At 45.9% G+C, this 21,218-nt stretch overlaps 2 protein-coding genes across 4 annotated transcripts in view; both read left to right on the top strand.

Annotated features, from left to right (window-relative positions):
• The first annotated feature begins 460 nt into the window (after positions 1–460).
• Positions 461–11,505, top strand: SUOX (sulfite oxidase). The gene is made up of 4 exons (XM_035103944.2): positions 461–792; positions 2,540–2,606; positions 5,063–5,234; positions 6,603–11,505. The coding sequence occupies exons 2-4, from the start codon at positions 2,551–2,553 to the stop codon at positions 8,031–8,033; spliced, it is 1,659 nt and encodes a 552-aa protein (XP_034959835.2). The 5' UTR covers positions 461–792; positions 2,540–2,550; the 3' UTR covers positions 8,034–11,505.
• Positions 11,506–14,782: 3,277 nt separating this feature from the next.
• Positions 14,783–21,218, top strand: part of IKZF4 (IKAROS family zinc finger 4) — a 60,203-nt gene continuing 53,767 nt past the window's right edge. Inside the window, exon 1 of one of the 3 annotated variants that reach the window (XM_035103949.2) lies at positions 14,783–15,161. The gene's annotated coding sequence lies outside the window, so the exon portion shown is untranslated. The remainder of the gene's footprint in view (positions 15,162–21,218) is intronic. The other 2 variants (XM_035103947.2, XM_035103950.2) reach the window with 2 other exon arrangements.

The following is a 21,218-nucleotide window of genomic DNA, read 5'->3' as shown; positions in this document are numbered from 1 at the left end:
TATGATTGGATTGAAGACTCACAACATATGAACAACTTGCATATAAACGCAGACTTGCCATAGGACAAATTCAGTGACATTTGGAATCAATTCTTACAAATACTGTAATAGGTTAAGATCTGGTGAAGTGTAATAAACACCTTGTAAAGTAAACAGTTTTGGTCCCTCTCCCTCTTTATTTTTCCTTCTACAAGGGTTGTCTCGTATTTTCCATTCCTCTCTTTTATTTGCGTCTCACAATGTTTGGCTCACATATAATTATGTACTTTTTGAACTTTCAACAAATGTTTTTAATTTTTTTAAAAGAACCTGGGGGGGGGCAGCCAGGGACGGAAGAATACTGTTCTCCCCCAGGCGCCTGCTTGCCCGGCCCGGCCTTGGGCTTCATTTTGGGCAAGAGGGCGGCCTCTTCCTCCGCTTGCCAAGCGGCGAGGGCGGAGCCAAGGGGGCGCAGCACCTGCGCAACAGAAAACTCCACGCGGCTCACAGGAGCATCTTCCAGGCGGACCCAGGCGGCCAACGTCGCCCAGCTGGAGCTCTCGTCTCGGGCGCGCGACTCAGGTAGCCGCGGGGGGGTTCCGTGTCCGAGGCGGCAGCTCTTTTTGGGCCGCGGGCCCTTTAAATCTCTCCTGCTTCGGTGGGCGAGGACTTTCGTTTTCTGTAGTCGTTGCCCTGCCGCCCCCACGCATCGATCCCACCTCCTCCTCCTCCTCCACTTAAAGGGGAACAACGCTCTGCCGCCGCTGCGTCACGGAGACGGACCTTTCCCGGGAGGACCGGCCTGACTTGAAGGTGGGAGGAAAAGGAATCCACACGGGCAACGATGCCCTGGGCAGTGTGGGGTAGATTGGGGCGAAAGGACGGGGGGCGGGCGGGAAGAGCCTCGCTTTGAGTGGCATCTGTGGGGTTTTTTGGGGGGGGCGGTGCTGACGCGTCCCCTGCCTCTTATGGAGGCTGCTCTATTTTGCGAGGATGTGCGTTGAAAAGTAGAGCCAACTCCCAGGAGGTCCCTTCGCCCCCGGCCCAATAAAATATTTGAGGGGGACATCCTCCCAAATTATGGGGAACCCCCATTCAAATGTGACGTGTCATGTGATCGATTATGCAGGGAGGGGCTTACTTGCCTTTTTAACCCCCCCCCAAAAAAATTATATTCAAGTTGGCACCCCTGAGCGCAATGCACTTCAGCATTCCAAAATATAAGATAATAAACAAATAAAATAAAACCTACATACAGCAACAGTGTTTGTGTTGTGTAGGCTCCTATTTGTTATGTGCAAATGGCTTTAGATACCTATTAGGTCCATAAATTACCATATAGCATATATTCAGCACAAAAAACAGTGACAATTTGTTGTTGACAAAGGACAGCTGGACATATAAAGGGCCCCATTTCCATCAGTAGTTTAGGGCCTCATCAAAGCTAAATCCGGCTCTGGGAGCACATATAAAAAGTAATAGCCTGATCACTTTTCATCTAGTTTTTTTTTTAAAAAATCATTTGCTAGGAAAGGTTATCTCTTGAGAATATTTATTGCAGGGGAAGGTGTCGGTGCCACTATCAGCTTGCTGACTTCCCTTTTAATAGACTGCTTTTTACAGCAGCCTGACATGCAGCAAGTGGCGATAAAACGATGGGAAAACATTAACCTGTGTTAACTTACTGTACATATTTCAGGCTGTTAGGACACAGCCAGAACCAGTACAAGAGTAAAATAAAATAAAGTATGTAAAGGAACTCTCATGCTAACCAGATCTCGCCAGGACAAGCAGGCAAATTCAGAATGAACCTCAAGTTGCATTCTCTCGTTTCCTTGTTACTAATTAGATTTTGTTTTCATCCAGCCGAGTAAGTAAATAATAACTGGTCATACCATGTATTCTGTATGCGTTTTATTGAAACTTTAAATCAAGGTTGGCCTTTTTAGCTGGTCTCGCAAGAAGTCATTTTGCTACCTTAGGGGTGTTTTCCTGCCTCTCTTGGCTGATGTGGAATTAAATGGATACAACACAACCTGTATGTTTTAGAACCCCAAGTATAAGGAGCGGAACGGGTCTCTGATATTGCAAGCAGGAAGCCTATTGATGATTAGCATGAAGGAAACTAGGAACATGTAGAGCAAAGTTGAAATAATGCAGGACGGTGTAATTATATACATATTTTCATGATGGCCCTCACTTCTGAGTAAACATGGGTTGGGCTGTATGTACCTGTTAATTAATAAGAATCTATTAAGAGAGAGGTAAAGACAGTGCAGTGGAAGTGAAGCAAAGACTCTGGTTGGTTAAATAATGTTTAAAATGTTGAAAGCAAGCTTACACTTTCTTATCTCAGTTAATAATCCAACCACGGCATTCTGCCCTAGCTGTGCATCTTCAAAGGCAGCCCAATACCTTGCAGTAGTCTAACTTGGAGTATCAGAGCATAGACAACTGAAGCCAGACTGTCCCTGTGACAACTGAATTTCCAGCTGATGGGCAGCTCTAGGTCTTGTGTTGTTTGGTGCAAATCCTGTCTGATTTTTCCTGTTGAATGTAGGTATTGGGAAGATGCTGCTGTCCAAACCCAGCAGGAATGGCTTCTGCATCCTTCACAGAACACACTGGTAAGGAGCATGGACTATTTAACATCAACTCTGTGTTTCTTTTGAAAGGACATTTTGATCTTTAACTTGCTATCCAAGCTCAACATCTTCCCTTCTGTTCTCACCTCTCAAAATCCAGACATGGACTCAAAAAGCTGCTGCCTGTGGGGTTTTGGGCAAATGAGTCAGGCCCAAAAATTGTGAAAGTAAATAAAAAACAATACTGTTTTTATTGGAACAATAGTCTTATTGGCAAATAAAGAGGGCAAGCTCCTAAGTGCACAGGGCTCTCCTCTAGGGTAAGGAAGGCTTAGAGACAATATAGTAGGAAAAGCTCAGTGTGGAAAGTCGTTGAGTTTCTTAGGAAATGAAATGCCATGGCTGACGTTCCTTCTTCAGATTGTTTCTTGGTCCCAAAGAAAAGCAGAGAGGTTGAAAGGGGAAACCAAGGTTCTAACACACACAGAGAGAAAATAGTTTCTGTAATAAAAAGTGCTGTATTTTTACTAATAAAAGTTCATTTCAAGCTACGGCCTTTTTGCTATTCCCCCCTCTTTAGCTCTACTCTCTACTAATTTCCACTCACACTGGCAATTTAAACATCCCTCCCAGTCACATCCTACCAAATCTCTTCCTTTCCAACAGGCAGTATTGCTCCTATAACCTCAAAGGAAGCAAAAAGACCTTGCCTGAACTTTCCTAAAGAGCCTTTCCAGAGTATTTGTTTAGGCTCCCTGCCCAGTTGTATATGGACTCTAATCTTATCTCCAAGTTCATCACTTCCCTTTCAATGTGACTTCTGTTTCTATGATCCTAGGCACAGGATCTGGGTAGGGAGACTCCTTTTATTAGGTTTTTAATTCCCTCTACCTTGCCTTGAGTGGAGTCAGGAGTTAAAGATTAATCACCAGTTGACCTGAGTGGAAATAGGCTACCTATGCTCTTGGTGTCTAGAAATCCCAGCAAAAACAAGGTAATTATCTCAATCTCACGGGGTGGTGGTTTTTTTTTTTTTTGGATTCATTTTGAAAGTCTGTGAATTCAAAAGGTGGGATGATATTCAACTAACCAGTTTTGCTAGCGCAATGATTAGCTGTAGCACAATGGGATTTCTACCTTTCCCTGCTCTGCACCCCCCCCCCACCATCACCAAACCTGCTACAGAGGGTTAAGGGGAACCCCCAGATCAGATTTAGGGGGTGTGCAGAGGAAGAAGAGGTGGAGAATGTTCCATTGCACAAGGAGAAATCCTCATTCTCGACAGAACGTTTTGCTTAGCGCTACGTTGAGGACAACCCTTGGGATTTATTTCTATTGAGAAAAATGTTTAGGCTGCTTCATTATAAAACTTCCTAGATTGTACTCACAATATTATCAGTAAAACACATATAGAATCAGAATATAGATTCTTATAGAATATGGAATTAGAAAAAACTGTTTGAAGCAAAAAATACATAGCTAAATGATATGTCTGGGTAGGCTTGCCATAATGAAAAAACCAGCAAGCATCTAAAACATTGCGGCGAGGGTACCTGCCTAATGAATTGCGGGGGGGGGGGGTAAAGGAGGAGAACTTGGAAAGTGTATGAATGTTGCAGTTTATATGAGGGTACCAGCTGAGGACAATGATCAGGTAACTTTGTGGGGGTGCTGGTGATCTGCCCCACAGGAATCGCCATCCTGTTCTGACTCTTTTAAGAGAAGTGACAGGCCTGTTTTTATGAATGATTACCATAAGGCTCTAGAAAGCTTATTTTATACGTTAGGTCTGGAATTTGCCAGATAACATGATACAATTGCAGGCAGACACGCTTTAAAAAAGAGAGAAAGGCACCTTTGCCAAAGAGTTAAGAATGGTAGCCTGGAAGCAGAACAAACTGCACTCATTTTCCTTTCTGCTTTGGCAAACATTTCCTAGGTTACTTGCCCACAGTCTTTCTTTAGGGAAGTTTAGGGAAGTTTTTAATGTTTGATCTTTTATTGTGTTTTAAATATCCTGTTGGAAGCCGCCCAGAGTGCCTGGGGAGGCCCAGCCAGATGGGCGGGTAATAAGCAATAAATTATTATTACAGTAATATTTTATCATCATCATTATTATTTATTAGTATATTAATAATAAATAATATTAACATTATTATCTTTGTTTAGTTCCCTCCCTGTGTGTGAAGTGGGGAATGTTGTGTTTGTCAGGCAAGGGTGCTCTAAAGGGAAGGTACAGATTCCTTCGATTATGTTGTTGGGATCCTGGAAGACAGACTGTGCTGCCATAGCAAATTATCTCTTTTCCTCCTCTGTCCCACTCTGCAACTTATTCCTGCATCTTCTTCCCATGTCCTTTTCCTGTATGTCTCTTAAGCCTGCAGGTAATGACACTGCATAAAACTACAGAATCATAGAACAGTGTTTTTTAAACATGTCCAAAGTATATGCTGTAGATATCTTCTCTTTTAAGGTTTTGGTCTGCTTTGGTTACTCAGGTTGAGAGAGATGCCTTGGAGGCCCCACCTTCCAGCCTGCATGGCTTGGACAACCTCCCGCAACCATGGCACTTGGAACGATGCTGGCAGCACAAGGCGCAGGGTCATGGTAGCAGCAGGGGCCGGGCTGGGCATAGGCACCATCTTGGCTTATGGAGATCACCGTCGGCGGGTGAGTGGGGCCGCTTGGGGAAGTGGGATGTGAAGAAAAGAAGAGCTAAAAGTTGAGAGCTGGGCTGTTGTACAAAAAAATGTCTTGGCACTGTACCTGAACTTAAACTTGCAAACAGCAAGGTGGGAGATGATAAACGTAAGACTGCCATCCCCACTTGCAGCTCCCAGAAAATGGTATTCCTGGGCTTATTGCCTCCAACAGTGGAGATATAATGTAGCCATTATAGCTTGTAGTCCATTGATCCTCCATTGATTTATCTCATCCTCTTTGAAAGTCATGGAAGTTAGTGACCATCACTAGGTCTTATGAAAACAAACCCCTGGATATAGCAATGTCTGAGCGTCTCACCAGACACAGGAGGGGTAGTTAAAGGCCTAACAGATAGAGACGCCTCCCGAGAAATGTGGACCCCTTTCTTTAACAAGTCAAGTCAATGTTTATTACGGCAAACAGCCAGCATATTAAACCAGAAATTCTGCATAATTCTCTACATGAACAATAAAAGCAACTGATATAGGGTTTTAACAGTCAATATACAATACTTAAAATACAGGTCCAGCGGAATAAAACACCATAAAAGAATAAGAAATTTAACTAAGAACTGTAGCTGCAATATCATCATCGGAGGCCACTGTGACAGGAGGGCAGGACAAATTGTTATAATATGTTATTCAATAAAAGAGATTTACGTTTTTTAATAGCTAAGGTGCAGAATTTGGCCACAGCGTAGGATACTGAGCTCAAAGAGTCTTCCAGAAGGAATTTGCGTAACGTTTCGGGGGGAAATTCCAGATAATATTGCAAGGGTGTGAATTTTGATAATAGGGGTAAAATGAGTCGCAATCGTTCTTCATTATAGAATTCACAGAATAGAACAATGTGAATAATAGATTCCACCTTGTTAGACATGCATGGACAGAGGCGCTCTTCGATTGGTATACGCAAGAATTTGCCGTGTAAGACAGCTGAAGGCATCGCATCAAATCGGGCTCTGGAAAAGGCCCAGCCTTTCTTTAACAATGTTAACGAACAAAATCAAGACCTTCTTATACCAACTGCTCAATATTCTCAGTGGAGGGGCTACATTAAGTAATATGTTTGAATGTGTAAGTGTATGTCTGGAGGCAAAGGATAAAACACACCCCCTTAGATGTACTGCTGTTGCGTGGTGATTGTGTTTGTTTTATAAAAAACCAATTAAAAATTGCTTAAGAAAAGGAAACAAGCTCCATAGTTCAACTGTGGTTTGACAGGCTTCTCGTGTAAATAAGTGGGGCTCTTTGATCACGGCAATAGGGTGCTAAGGGCTGCAAAGATCCCTTCTTTCTCCTTTCTTAATGGCTTTCCCCTCTTGCTTCCTTACAGGCAGCTGAGCCTGAGACCCCAGCGCCCGCAGCTGGACCCCCATTTCCGGTCTTTACCCGGAAGGAGGTGGCTCGCCACAACAGTGAAGCGAACCGGGTGTGGGTGACCTACGGCAGCGACGTTTTTGACATCACAGACTTCGTAGAGGTGCACCCTGGAGGCAAAAGTAAGATCCTCCTGGCAGCAGGGGGTGCTCTGGAACCGTTCTGGGCCCTCTACGCCATGCACAAACAGGAACATGTGCTGGAGATCCTTCGCGGGTACAAAGTGGGGGAGCTGAGCCCCGAGGAGCCTCCGCAGCCAATCCCGGGAGACCCATATGCTGAGGATCCCCAGCGGCACCCCGCCCTCCGGATCAACACCTTGAAGCCCTTCAACGCAGAACCCCCCCTGGAGCTGATTGCCGAGAACTACCTGACTCCCAACCCGCTCTTCTTCAAGCGCAACCACTTCGCCGTGCCTGTGGTGGACCCGGCCACCTACCGGCTGCAAGTACAGAGTTCCAGTGGGCGGACGGTGTCCCTATCTCTGCAGGACTTGAAGAGGAGATTCCCCAAGCACGAGGTGACCGCCACGCTGCAGTGCGCTGGCAATCGCCGGGCCGAGATGAACGCGATCAAGAACACCAACCGGCTGGGCTGGGGCGTCGGGGCCATTAGCAACGCGCGCTGGGGCGGTGCCCGGCTCCGGGATGTCCTGGCAGAAGCCGGGTACAGACCCAGCGACGAGGGGCACGTCTGCTTTGAGGGGCTGGACAAGGATCAGAGCGGCACCGTTTACGGGGCCTCCATCCCTTTTAAGAAGGCCATGAGTCCTGATGGGGACGTCCTCTTGGCTTATGAGATGAACGGGGAGGAGCTGCCCCGGGACAACGGGTTCCCCCTCCGAGTCATTGTTCCGGGGATAGTCGGAGCGCGGAACGTCAAGTGGCTGGCCCGGATCACGGTGGGCCCGGAAGAAAGCCAAAGCCACTGGCAGCAGAAGGACTACAAAGGATTCTCCCCTTCTGTCACGTGGGACAATGTGGACTTCTCCAGCGCCCCTGCCATCCAAGAGATGCCCGTGCAGTCAGCAATCACCGAGCCGGGCCCGGGTGCCTGCGTCTGCCCTGGGGAGCTCACAGTGAAGGGCTACGCTTGGAGCGGAGGGGGGCGAAGAGTGATCCGCGTCGATGTTTCGCTGGACGGTGGGAAGAGCTGGCAGGTGGCCAAGCTAACTGGGAAGGAGCAGCTGCCTGGTCGAGCCTGGGCATGGCAGCTGTGGCAGCTGGATGCCTGCGTGCCCGAAGGCACCAAAGAGCTGGACATTGTTTGCAAGGCTGTGGACGCCAGCTACAACGACCAGCCGGACACAGTGGTGGCCATCTGGAACATTTTGGGAGTGCTCAACAGCGCATGGCATCGGGTCCACGTCAACGTGGGCGAGGAGTAAGAGGCTGAGTCGTGCCTCGTTGCCCGAAAGAAACAAAAGGGTCATGGATCGTGGTTGTTCTGCACCTTCTTTCTTCCGAGAGTATGTTTGCCTCCATCCTATTGGAGAGGCCAAGGAGAAGAGATTAAGCATTTGTTGTTGCTCTGCAGCTACCGCTGAGCTACGGCTTCCATCATTCCTGAGCATCGACTTTGCTGGCTGGGACTGAAAGGAGCTGTAGCCCAACGACAGCTGGAGGTCACCACCTTGGCGAGCCTTGTTTGAGATGGATGAAGGCCCTTTTACTACCTCTTCTCTAACCTCTCTGTCTTTTAAGGAAGCCCTTCTGCTGCCCTTTAGAATTCCTTGTGTGTTTCTTTCTCGAGAGGCGAATGCGTGCAGCCTTCGCTGAGTTGCCTTTGTTATCTCCTGCGCTCTGCTGCTCCTCCTTAGGATTGCTTTCTCGTTGTTCTTACAGCCGTTGCAAGAGCTGTTCCCTCATTCCCTGCCCCTGCTCAGAAGACACGGTCGTGGGTGACCAGATGCAAAAGGAGGACAGAAATCTCGACTCTTTTGAAGAGGCGATTTCAGCAGCTCTTGACACGTTACAGGAGCCCTTTGCGTCTGGCAATCTAGCACAGTTTATTATCTGTAAGGAAGGGTTCTGACAATCGCTTTTGTGAAACACTTAACTCTCCTCTCCTAGCAGTTCTAAAAACACAGAGAGAATGGCTACTCTGCTTGCACCTATGAATGAGCTTGGGAATGAAGGTAGTTTGCTCACATATGGGAATCCAGGTTTAGGAAAACAGCATACAAAGCAGGGGCATTGTGTGTGTGTGTGTGTGTGTGTGTGTGTGTGTGTGTGTGTGTGTATAGAAACTAAATTTGAATGTTTTGGGTTTCCTACAACAGTAGTTGTAGGTCAGATTGCTCTGGTCATATGGGGAGCTTAGATTTTTGTGTGTGTGTCCAAGGAATTGGCTTTCTCCAGGGTCGTTAATGTCCTACCACATGAACACTTTGTGCCTTCTCTATATGTGTGTGTTAGTGTGTGTGTGTGGGGGGGTGTTAGCCATGAAGCATTAAATAACATCACAAACTGTCTGAAAAAGGGAAAACAGTATAACATTCAATTTAATTTCAGGACTTTTTTTTTAACACCCACTTTTTTGGGGGGGGGGAAGCCCTGGGAAAATATTAAAGCTTTTTTAACCTGCTGCCAAAATACAGTGGTGCCTCGCTAGACGAATTTTAATTTGTTCCACGGGTCTATTCTTATAACGAAAAATTCGTCTAGCGAATCCCATAGGAATGCATTGAATTTTTTTGAATTTTTTTTTTGCCCATAGGAACGCATTAATTGAATTTCAATGCATTCCTATGGGAAACTATGATTCGCTAGATGATATTTTTGCAAAACGAATTCGTCTAGTGAGGCAACCTCCGCTAGAAAAATCCTTTCTTTAAGCAAAAATTTCGTCTTACAGGGTGTTCGTTAAGCGAGGCACCACTGTATTGTAATGTAGACGCCAGATGAGCCTCTCTAGTGAGACCATTCTGCAGGCAGGGCACTGCCAAGAAGCACCAGGGCTTTTGAACTGTGCCTGGAAATGCACTGGGACCCAAGTGCTGTGCATTTCAGTGTGTCCCACCACCCACCCCGTCCCAAATTAGGTGTCCCCCCACCACCACCACCATTGCTGATTCTTCTCATCAGATCAGGACATCGTAGCTGCACCTCTTTCTTTTTGCAACCTGCGCCTGTTCAGGGCACTGCCAGCACCTGCCACGCACAAAAGCAGGTGTATACAATAAGTGCCTGGAGAGATTTTCCCTCTGTAGATTTGTGAGTTTACGTGACACTCACTGTAGTCTTGGTACCCCAGCATTTTGTGCCAGTTTTTGCTCTGGGTGGGGGTGGAAAACTTTGCTGTGGATGGATTTGGGTGAGTCTCCGACCTGCCAACCCCAAGTATCCGAAGTGGTAATTGGAGGCTAGATTTGGAGAGCTTTGGGGAAATGAATCACATTCCAGACTGGAAACACTGCCCACCAGCTTGTAAGCATCTCTCCCCCCCCCCCTTTTACAACACTTGCCAAGCTTCAAGAATCTGGTTTAGAGGGGTTAGGAAAAGCTTTCATTACAGCATAAAAGACTTCTGGATCTACTGTATTCAGGGTTTTTGTCCTTGTTTGAATTAGCTGATTCCCTCTGCTGGCCATGGTGGGAAATTTATTCATCTCATTTGTTTTTTCTATGTTTTCCCATGATGACCTATTTGAGGCAGTGTACAAAAACCCCTTCACCTCCTCCCTTCCACTAGTGCTGTAGCATTGCTTATAGGCAAGGGTATGAAATGGGTTCAACCCTGTCCAGGTGCCTTCATCTCACTGTATGGCTCCAGGAGATTCTCTTCCATAGCTCCAGATCTTGTTAACTCTTTAACAAAGCAAGACAATGGGGTGGTTGGTTTGGAACTACAACAGGATTGAAATGGAGCTTGGTTCCAGCCCAAAAAATCAGGATGCACATGTACACCACGGATCTCCCATGTTGCTGGGTTCCAGCTCCCATCATCCCTCCCCATTGGCCAAGCTGGCTGGGGCTGATGGGAACTGGAGCTCAGCCACATCTGGAGGGCCATAGGTTCTCCATCTCTGGCACTCTGCACAAAGTGCTTCCAGGGTAAGTGAGCCCAAGAGAGGAGGGTAACACCTGTTGGTTTGGAAGGCAAATTGACTCTTCAAGACTGCAAGGAGCTGGTGGGTGCCTTTTCTGTCGCCCCCGCTTGTGGTAACAAACTTCAAAGCGGGGGTTGAGGAGCTTGCTATCAGGATCTGCCTCGCAAGCCAAATTTGACAGGTGGGGCTGACCAAATGCCAAATCGCCTGACATCACAAAGACGTTTCGGGGCTTCGAAGTCTGGAAGTCAGGGCTTCAAAGCACCTCACTGGCAGCAAGGCACTGCTAAAGGGAAGATTTAGCACTTGGCTGTCTCTGAGGTTGGCTCTCCAGCTGTTTGTGGATTATAGTTTCCATCCTCCTTGACCTAGTTAGGGATGATGGGAGTTGTAGTCCAACAACTGCAGGAGACTCAAGTTTGGGAAACCCTGATGTTGCCTACTGATACAAAGGTAAGAGCTACATCCAATGATCCGCCCAGTTTTGCCTCTGGCCCACCCCACCACTGGCAAGCACCCCTCCCCTCAAAGGCTGTCACATGGGAACATGCCCTTGAGCAGAGAAAGCTTCCCTGTTTGCAATGGGAAGGAATGAGTAGTTCTTAAAATCAGATACCTTTTAATATCCCCACACTGCACAGAGAAAACTATAATATTTTTTTACTGTGTAATGGCTCCTTCTGCTCTGTCCTCATTTGAAAGCTGATGAGAGTGATAAAATAATTGCATTTGTTCTGTTAATTTTGCATAGGGTAAGAATATATTTTCTAGTAGTCCTTAATAAATGCTCTGGATTTTATCTCTCTTCTTTTTGTTTCCACCTGTGTTACCATATGTACATCTCTTCTGCCTTGCTGCAAAGTTATCTGCAGGCCCATCTCTTGCTCTGCTTTTGAATTTCATTCAGACATAAAAACCCGGGATAAATTAACAATGTTGGCATTTGGGAATTCTACGCCCAATGGGAACCACCTGTAATCTGAAACACTCTTTAATTTGAGGTAAAGGTAAAGGGACCCCTGACCATTAGGTCCAGTCGTGACCGACTCTGGGGTTGTGGTGCTCATCTCGCGTTATTGGCTGAGGGAGCCGGCGTACAGCTTCCAGGTCATGTGGCCAGCATGACAAAGCCGCTTGTGGCGAACCAGAGCAGCACACGGAAACGCCGTTTACCTTCCCGCTGTAGTGGTACCTATTTATCTACTTGCACTTTGACGTGCTTTCGAACTGCTAGGTTGGCAGGAGCTGGGACCGAGCAACAGGAGCTCACCCTGTCGCGGGGATTCGAACCGCCAGCCTTCTGATCGGCAAGCCATAGACTCTGTGGTTTAAACCACAGCGCCACCCGCGTCCCTAATTTGAGGTACACCCCCTTAATTTCAGGGGAACTTGCTTTCAATCTGCAGTGTGTATTCTTATTAATTTAATCTATACTCTGCTCTTGCGAAGGGCCCATTATGGAAACCACAGCCATAATTATATAATTGTTGGGGGTGCATCAGCAGGGGATTGGACTAGATTATATCAAACGACCCATCCAACTTTTTGATTCCATAAAAATCAGTATACTTTAGTAACTGCTTGAGTGGGATTCATCTAAAGATGAATGGGAGCCCCCTGCACAAGGACATGCAATGGAACCTCCCCTCTCCCCCTGTGCCCCCTGAAATTGGCCTGGGGCGTCATGAGAAGCCACAGAACAGCATGAGGGGGCGATAGTTCCATCTCGCACGCTGAAATGCTTGCACAGAAAGAATGTTCAGTATAGTGCAATGTCACACTGGCTCTATTAGGTGTATGTCAGTTGGCAGATTGCTCATAACTTAATTTACATTTCCTCTCAACTATTAAATTTGTCAGCTGACCCCCCATTGGGGTCCCATTTGCAGGGACCCCCATAACTGGAAGCTTTCTCTCTATCTTATTCGTGTCTAGACTTGTTAAGGATCCATGAAAATACAATTTTTGAAAGCGGCCCTGTCACATCAGACCAACAATCTGATGTTTGCTTCTCACGACGGCGAGTTAAGATGCCACTAGGATGCAGCCAGGGCACGGCGAGGGCAATAGCCAGCTTCCTTGTTTGCTCCCCCAGTAAGTGGTATTCAGTAGCATACCAGTGATTGAAGTCAGCTGGTTCTTAGACAAGGTTGTACTGGGCCTGCCTGGGATCTAGTGGTGTATCAAGTGTGAGAGGGTAGCCTTGAATGCAACACAGGGCTGGAATGCAGTGACTCTAACCTGATTTAGATTGTTGCTGACAACCTCAAGTCTAGTCAGCAAGCTTGCAGCGACGCAAAAGCCTCAACTTGAGCAGTGCTGAGCTAAACATAAAATCAGATGGAACATAACGCTACTGAATAAAGTTTCCTAGTGGGCTCTTGCAAGGGGAGCTGGGTAAGTGTTGAAGTAGATGATGAGGGGATTGCTTCTGCTCATAACATTTCCCACCCCCCACAAGGACAAATTTTGCAGGTTTTGTGCCTATGGATTAATTATAATGAAAATAATAATGATTGCCTAAGTAAATGAGGGATGGTATGCCACAATTTGAGGACAATTGTGATTTTGTTCCCTGACCAGCATTATTAGATGGCGTGTTGTGTTTGATGTGCATCTTGCATCCAGATCAAAGAGATTCTCGGAGCCAAAGGTAATTTGGTTCATGTCAGCACAGATTCTCTGTCCTATTTACATGTGGGATAAAGGGCTTTAATTAGCTAATTCGTCAGCTGCAAGCTCAAAAGAGGACCACATTAGCACACGCAGGGTGAAAACAACCAAATTTAATGTGTTCCTCAGACAATGCTGCCAGCTTCAAAGAGAATTTTAAATTAAAATTGACTGGACGGGAAATGACAATTAGAAAACTATTATCAGCCTTAGGATGAAGAAGTGCTTCATCCTAAATCCATCCTTTCCTCCCTCCCCAAAAAATCCCCCACTTAGCGGTTCCATCCTGTGTGTTACATATGGGGGAACCCACAGTCCCTGTGGCAGCAGGAGGAATTATAGGTCTGTTTCAAGCTAGCTATAACCAGTAATTTGTGCTGGAAGCTAGAGCCACAGGAGACCCTATGCCTCTTCATCAGCATCACCATTAATAACTGCTAGTTACTTATGCCATTGTGCCTTTTTGTGTGTGTCTGGGGGGGGGGGTGTCTGTTCTTAGACTGTGTCAAAATGTAAAACGGAAGTAACGGGACACATGAAGATGCTGGAGACCTGCAGTTCATCTAAGCAACCTTCTCCATCGGCAAGTGTAAGGAAGGGCCAGGCTAGGTCCTGCCAATTTATCCCCACTGGTATGCTCCAGTACTTTATTTTGTTACCAAGGGTATATATAATCCTATGCCTGCTTGTTGGAGGGTTCCAAATAAATCCCACTGAAACTTCCCAGGCTTTGGGTCAAGGTTGAAGCTGCAAGCGTACTTACGTCTGAGCGAAAACTGGTAGGACAGAGAGAAGGCAATAAAGGCAGACAGTTTATTCGTTACACTAAAAACAACAACAAATACTCTGAAATAAAATCGGCACGAACGTTCCCACGCGCGTCGGAAACAAATCGGTTGTCGCTGCTGGTGGTGAAACATGCAAGCACACACTATCGGTCCCCCGCGTGCAACATATTAGTTCCTTCGGCATCTCTAGAGCCATTATCGCAATTTGCAAGGACTGTAATTGGGGAAACGGCAGGTCCCGCCTCGAACAGTCACGTTGCATTAATCGTCGGCTGGCGACCTGTGGGTAGATGCAAAACTAATAATTGCTGTTAATTTAAGATGCAAGACTAATTGCTGTTAATTTAAGATTGGGGAGCAACTTGAGGGGGTCCCCCGATCGGCGAATATTCGGGCTCTCCGACAGACACGCCCCAACCCCCCCATCTCCCCTTCGCCAGCGCTCTGAGCCGATGCTCTCGGCGTTCAGCTTGTGCCCCCTGCTCCCTCTCCTCCTGAGACCGTCATCGATACGCCCGGCGTTCAGATCGTCCCTACTTATATCCAGGCGCCTCCGTGCTCGGCCTGCTTCCCTCCTCGCCGCCGCCTCCCCCAGCGACGACCCTTCTCTCCCCACCCCGCCCATCAGTTCCATTATCGACTCGCTCGGTTCTCTACCCGCTCCCCCTTGCCTGCCTAGTCTAAAGCCTTGCTCGATGCGCTCGACGCGCTCCCTCTCCCACCACCCCCTGACGGAATGATGATGCCCTGGGCGCTTTCTTTGACCACCACTCGAGCCTCTCGACGCTCATCTCCCCGCGCCTGTCTCCTAGCAGAGGGACCGGAAGTGGCTCGGGGAGGGGAGGGGGGCTCGGTCCCTCCTCAGGTGAAGGCGCTGTGGATGGAGCCGCCGTCGCGGAGCCATTGAGCCCCCCTCCAGCGCCCCCCACCCCCCTCCCAGCGGCTGGGCCGGGGGGGCCCTCCCCACGGCGAGGCAGCTGGGTCTGGAGCCCCCCCGAGTCAGGTGAGGAAAGAGAGGGGCGGGCGGGCGTACGGGGGCCGGGAGGGAACAACGAGCAAAGCGGGGCTGAGGTGGGGGGGGGAAGGTGTCTCTGGAAGTGGGGAGTCGGATAGCGGAGCGTGAGGCAAGGAGAGGGGGAAGTAGTTGGGGTGAAGGCGCTGAGGGCTCCGAGGGGAGCGAGGAGATTCCTCTGTGGGCAGAGAGGGAAAGTGTGCGGCGCTCTATTAGGAGCAGCTCTGTGTAAGAAGAGGTGGTAACTAAGGAACAGCTGGCTGCAGGGAGGAAGGCGCAAACTTGGGCTGTGCCTTTGCAAGAGCTAAGAATAGAGGCTCTTCAGAAGGGCCCGGCGAGGAAGTCGAGCCCCTGGGCTAGGAGCACTTAGAAGTTCAGCTTCGTCCTGAGTGGTGGGGAACTGACTGGAGGCGATTATTTCGGGATGGTGTCTGCCATACGGATTGGAGAAGTAGTGGGAAGCAAGGAAGGAGAGGTACCTGTCACTTCAGGGCAGTGTTACTCTGAACATGCTGGGAACAGCAACAAAATGCAGGCTCTTGTCTTGTGCCAGGCTATGGATTCGAATCCCATCATTCAGGTTTTGAATAGATTTGGCTCTGCATTGCCTGTGCATCTGTTTTTTATCCACACGCATGGTCCTGGCCACACACACACACACATATAGATTGTGAGTGTTGTATTCAGATGGGCTGCCATGAAGTCTTTAGCAAAAGGTACTTTTCTCCGTGGGAAAGGCTTCTCTGTTGTACAGTGTTGGGTGTAGTTGCCTCCTCTAATGCATCCCTTATTATGCATCAGTAATCAAAGGTGAAGGAGGAATTGATAGATTTGGGAGCATGCTTGCTTATTGTACTCTTCTGACTGCATACTTCTTGCAGAGGAGAATCTGAATGAAGACTTAGAAGCCTGTGGTTACCTTCTCGCTTCTTGATAAGCTTTGCTAGTAGTCTGGTTAGTCTAAATTCCAATCACTTCCCATTTCCAGCTCTTGCTAAATTAAACTTTTAATATTTCCCTTGTACAATGAGACCAATATATATTTTTCCTGGGTGGTTGTATGTGTGTGAGAGCAAGAGAAAAGTAACAGGAATGTGAGTATCTCTCCTAAAAATGCTGTCTAAAACTGAAACAAAAAACACACTTTTGCTTGGGGAAATGTGGAAACTTAGGCTTATAGCATGAAAAGTTCATTTGCACTGTTTTGCTTTTCATTAGTTGAGTTTCTTCTACACTAATATATCAGGATTTACATTTTTGGAGTACTGTTTTCTTTATTCAAACCACCATAGCATCATGCTAAGAGAAATAAGCTGTAATGGGCATCTTGTTCTGGAATTGAAGGACTGAATTCCAACTTGCCTACCATAGCTCCCAAATTTGGCTGCTTTTGCATCTGCAATGAATAGAGGAGGTGTGGAGTTTGAGAAGGTGGAACTACTGTATACTTAAGAGAGCTGAGTGAGTGTACTAGAGTAGGACAATTTGTTCCACATGCCCTCTTCTGTGTGTGTATGAGCTTCCTTAAAAATATAGTTGGAGTTTTATTAAGTATGACACAGTTGTGCAAGAGTTTCTGACAATTTCAGTGTGATATTAACAAGGTTATGTTGGAAAGGTGTCTGCCATGCTTTTCCTGGCATGCATTTGGATTACCAGCCTTAATCTTCTATTGCTTGTTTATATTTATGTTGTGGCAAATTCTCTAAATAGCCAGTGTTTGTTGGGAGATGTGTAAATGTTGAGTTATTGGATCCCATCTAGCAGAGTCTCAGAAGCAAGCTGACTCTCATTGTCATGAATGCAACAATATACACCTGAAAGTGTTATTCATGGGGGCAAAATGTTCTTTCCAAGTCAGTTGAGGCTCATCAGATAAAGGCAGGACTTCATTCATTCTCTAGCATATGTTTAATGCTGCTAGACATGTATCGGGCCAGTGAATCTTAAGAAGGTTTCAAGTTTCTTAGTTTGGTGCATTTAAGTCACATGAGCTGGCACCGGCTTTGGAGATAGGCTTTTTATCCCCAAACTGGTTGTTAGGTTTCAAGACAAACTTCTCTGCTGACATATTCAAGGGGTGTGTAAAGTGCATGGGTAGCCCGGGATCTGTGCATTAGAAACCATGCCACTTTCTAAGCCATGGTAGTTCCTTTGTCTACAGGGAACAATGTTCTTGTTGCCCACTTCAAGATGCTAGTGTTTCATATTTGTTCGTAACTATCACAGTGTATTGTGTAAACTCATCTCACCGAGTTTCTTTGACAATCAAATGTGGACATTATTTGTTACTGCAAGACTTTATGATAAGCTTTGGGATTCTCGTTGTCAGGTCTATTCTTCCAGTCTTATATGTGGCTAATTCTTAGTAAATCCCACTGTTTTTAAATGACTCACTTCCAAGGTTAGAGCTTGCAATCATGTGAAAGAACTATGATGCTTAGCATTTATATAATGAGATTGTTCTAAATCATTCACATACATTACCTTGTTATCCGTACAACAACCATGTGGGGTAGGGACAGTGTGATTATTCTATTAGCAATTGTAAGGCTGAGAGAAAATGGCTTTCCTCAGGCAACCTATATAGTTCATGGCAAAGGAGGGATTTGAACCAGAGACACCTTATTCCTAGCTCATTCTCCAAGCTGCTATGCTACAGTGGTTCTCCATGGAGTACTTCGTTGCTAACAACCATGTGAAACCATAACACTTCCTCTGCTATTGTATTCCAGGCTTATCTAAGGTGAAAGCTTTGTTTCTTGTGAATAGTACTGATTATGCTTTGACAAGTTAAAAATCTGTAATCACAATAAATGGATGGTGCGGCCTTTGCCACCACACCTTGAAGGCAGGCTGTTGAGCAGCAGGAGAAAGTGGTTGTTTCTCTTGTATTTCAGCTTCCTGATTTAAAATGGTTTGGGCTGCATGTGTTTCAACAACCACTTCCAACCTTGTTTCCTTTTTGTGGTCTCAAGATCACCCCAGGACGTTTTGTCAGAACCTCCCTCAGACTAAAATAAAAAAATTCCTTCAGTAGCACCTTAAAGACCAACTAAGTCAGTCCCTCAGACTGACTAGCCTACCAGTATGGCAAGAAATCATAGATAACTATTCCTGGTACCTGCTCCTTAATGGTAAGAGTTGTTTAGATCTGCCTCAGCTATTAACATTATGCAGCAAATTTCTTATTTAGTCTTTTGGTGGCCTGGACTAAGCCTGCATAGGGCAGGCTTGGCCATGATGGTGAATCTTTCAGTTGCCTCTTATTCTTTTCACACTATTTAGCAATGTTGTTGTCTAGCTCATAGGAGAAGGTAAGCTTAAAAACTGGAATAGGGAACTGTCATAGATCCAAGCAAAAGCTCGGCAAGACTTTTGACTCAAGTTAGCTGTAGCCTCCTGAAGTTTTTCTTTTACTGAGAAGATCAGCCAAATGATTAATTTTCCTGTTTGGATCAGACTCCTTGACTGAAATCCCTTGTCCCAGAAGTTATTCCTGTTAGTTTATCTGGATGCATATACAGCTCACCTTGGAGATTCAGAGTGGGTTATGTCTCAAAATATCAAAAAATAAAATAGTGCAGAATCTTATAATACCTAAAGCTTCTCATGTTTTCTATGCACGACCATATTGACATGTGTTCTTGCTATGACCCTGGCAAGCATTTACTTCAGGGAAGAGAAGTCACAGGACTTTGGGCCTCCCTATCTGGTCTTGGGGGCTCCCCTCCCATACCCATCACTAGCACTGCTTCAAGCCCTTCTCAGGAGTGTTATAGTGGCTCTCTTGCTTGCTTAGATATGTATAAACCTCTCTCTTTTGTGTGGCTGGAACGTAGCTTATTGTATACAGATGTCACATCTGTTGCTCCCCCAGTTTTAGGTCTGGCCACAGTACTTTTGGTTCTAGACATGCCTACCACTGGTACATAGCCCTGGAGACAGAAAAAAGGTTTCCCACCCCTGCTTTACTAGAAGGGTTTTCCATAATGTGAGCAGCATTCTTTCTATGCCCTTAGACCAAGTCTTTTTTAAAGGCTAACCCAGCATACCCCACTCATTTATTGGGGTGACAAGACAGTACATATTGAACTAATTTGCATGTAATGTTAAACCATGGTTTATAAAAACAAACCATGGTTTAATTTACACCAGCATTTTGCTCCTCCTCCTCATTGCTGACTTTGCTCCATATGGGAGGAAACAAGCTAGAGTGTGGCTTGTCACGGCGTGAGAACCCAGTTACTGCAACCTTCCTTCATTCCAAAGAAGGACCAACTTTGGCTTCCGCTTGCAGGGCTTTTGGAGAGGAATAAGCCTCTAGGAGTCCAGATTTACACTTCACAAGCTAGACTCATTTGTTGCGTGCGAACTAGATCGTTGTATTATACATGAAACATTTTTCATCTTTCCGAAGCACTCTACAGATAAGTATATGGCAGTTGTCAGCCTGACACCCTAGTGATCTGTGGGTGGTAGCAAATGTTAGTTATATTTGGTGTTAATCCATACTCAGTGGACTTTGCTCTGAGTGTGACTGTTGTTGGTTAGCTCTCAATGACTCCACTTGTGGAATGAAAGTGGTTTGCCACAGCTCTCTATATGTGTCGCCATTTATAGCTGATGGTAATAGTGCCTAGCAGTTAACCCTTTTCCCCAAGAGGGCTACAAATTTCTTTTTGAAATTGATTTAGCCAGGGGGAGCCTGTACGTAATAGAATTATAGGGTCACAAGTATTTGGCCTTCCATCCTGCAAGATAGAGGTTATCCGAGTTCAGTTGCAGGGAGGGAGGCATAAAGTGTCAGGGTGAGCTCTGTGGCAGGCAAGAGAGAGAAGCTGAGTTACTGTGGACCTTTTCAATCTGGAGCGACTGTCTGCCTTTCATGAGAAACATTAGTTGGGTTTCTTTAGTACCTGTAAAAATATCAGTGTTCAGAAGTGGTATACACCTTTACTTTTAATGGTAAGCACTACTCCATCTTGGGTTGGTGAGCAAATGTTGGACTACCGGTAATGTTTGTGACTCACTCTAGACATGTGCTGTGGAAGTAAGTGTATGGGGCTTTTTTTCGGGGTTTTTAAATTAAAAATCTTGTGTCTTTGTAATACTGTATTGATAAGCACTCAAATAATTGCCCATATGATAATTAGTTTGTGATCATAAATTGCACTGCACGGTTTCACATTTTGTCTGCTGGAGGATTATTCCTATGTGATTACCATTCAAATTTGACGAGCAAATTGTACTAACAGGGGAATTGTTTGCCCACATTCCTGGGGATGGAAATTCTCTTGAGCTGAAGTTTCTATCCCCGAATTGCTGACATGGAATTCCACTGTCCATCACCACTAGAGATTTGCCTGGGAATCCTCACAGGAACAATCCACTAGCTAATAAAATGTGGTACAGTGTTAGACCTTTTGATTCCAATGTCTGAAAAATTTCATTGACTTTTGATTTATTATATACACTAGGGCGGAAAACAACCACCATTTCTTTTATGGCTACCTGCTTCTCTCTCTTGGCCCCTTGTAAATCTACTCCTCATAATGTCTCTTCCCTATTTCTGTGGCACAGGTTTTGGCTCCTGGAGGAGGTGAGGGTAGCATGGGAAATAGGGAAGGTGGGAAATTTCTCTGCCTCTTTCTATTGCAATCTTTCTGAGAATTGTTCTGCAAAATCAAGTTGATAGGGAGCATGAATCTTCCTGCATGAAGTAATACTGGTGTTTGGATCTTGGCGGTGGTCCACAAGTCAATTAATATTGGCGGCATCTTCATTGTTAGTCTTTAACTTCCTTCAGAAGGACCAAAACATGTTGTCATATGCGCTTAGTTGTTTGAAAAAAGAAGCTCCCTGGTGGAAGCTGTTTGAGGGAATTTGTATGTAAATTTCTCCTAAAGAACAAAATTAAAGTGCATTAGCCTGCAAATATAGGCCTTAGGGAGATATCAAGAGTTCTGTTGGAATGAGCATGTAGGAAATGCTAAATTGAAATGTTAAATACTTTTAATATTAAAGCGTGTGAGTGTAGAAGATGCA

This window comes from Zootoca vivipara, chromosome 2, assembly GCF_963506605.1.
Source record: "Zootoca vivipara chromosome 2, rZooViv1.1, whole genome shotgun sequence".
Classification (NCBI taxonomy): domain Eukaryota; kingdom Metazoa; phylum Chordata; class Lepidosauria; order Squamata; family Lacertidae; genus Zootoca; species Zootoca vivipara.
Note: the sequence above shows the minus strand (reverse complement) of the source record. Positions and strands in the feature narration are given on the sequence as shown.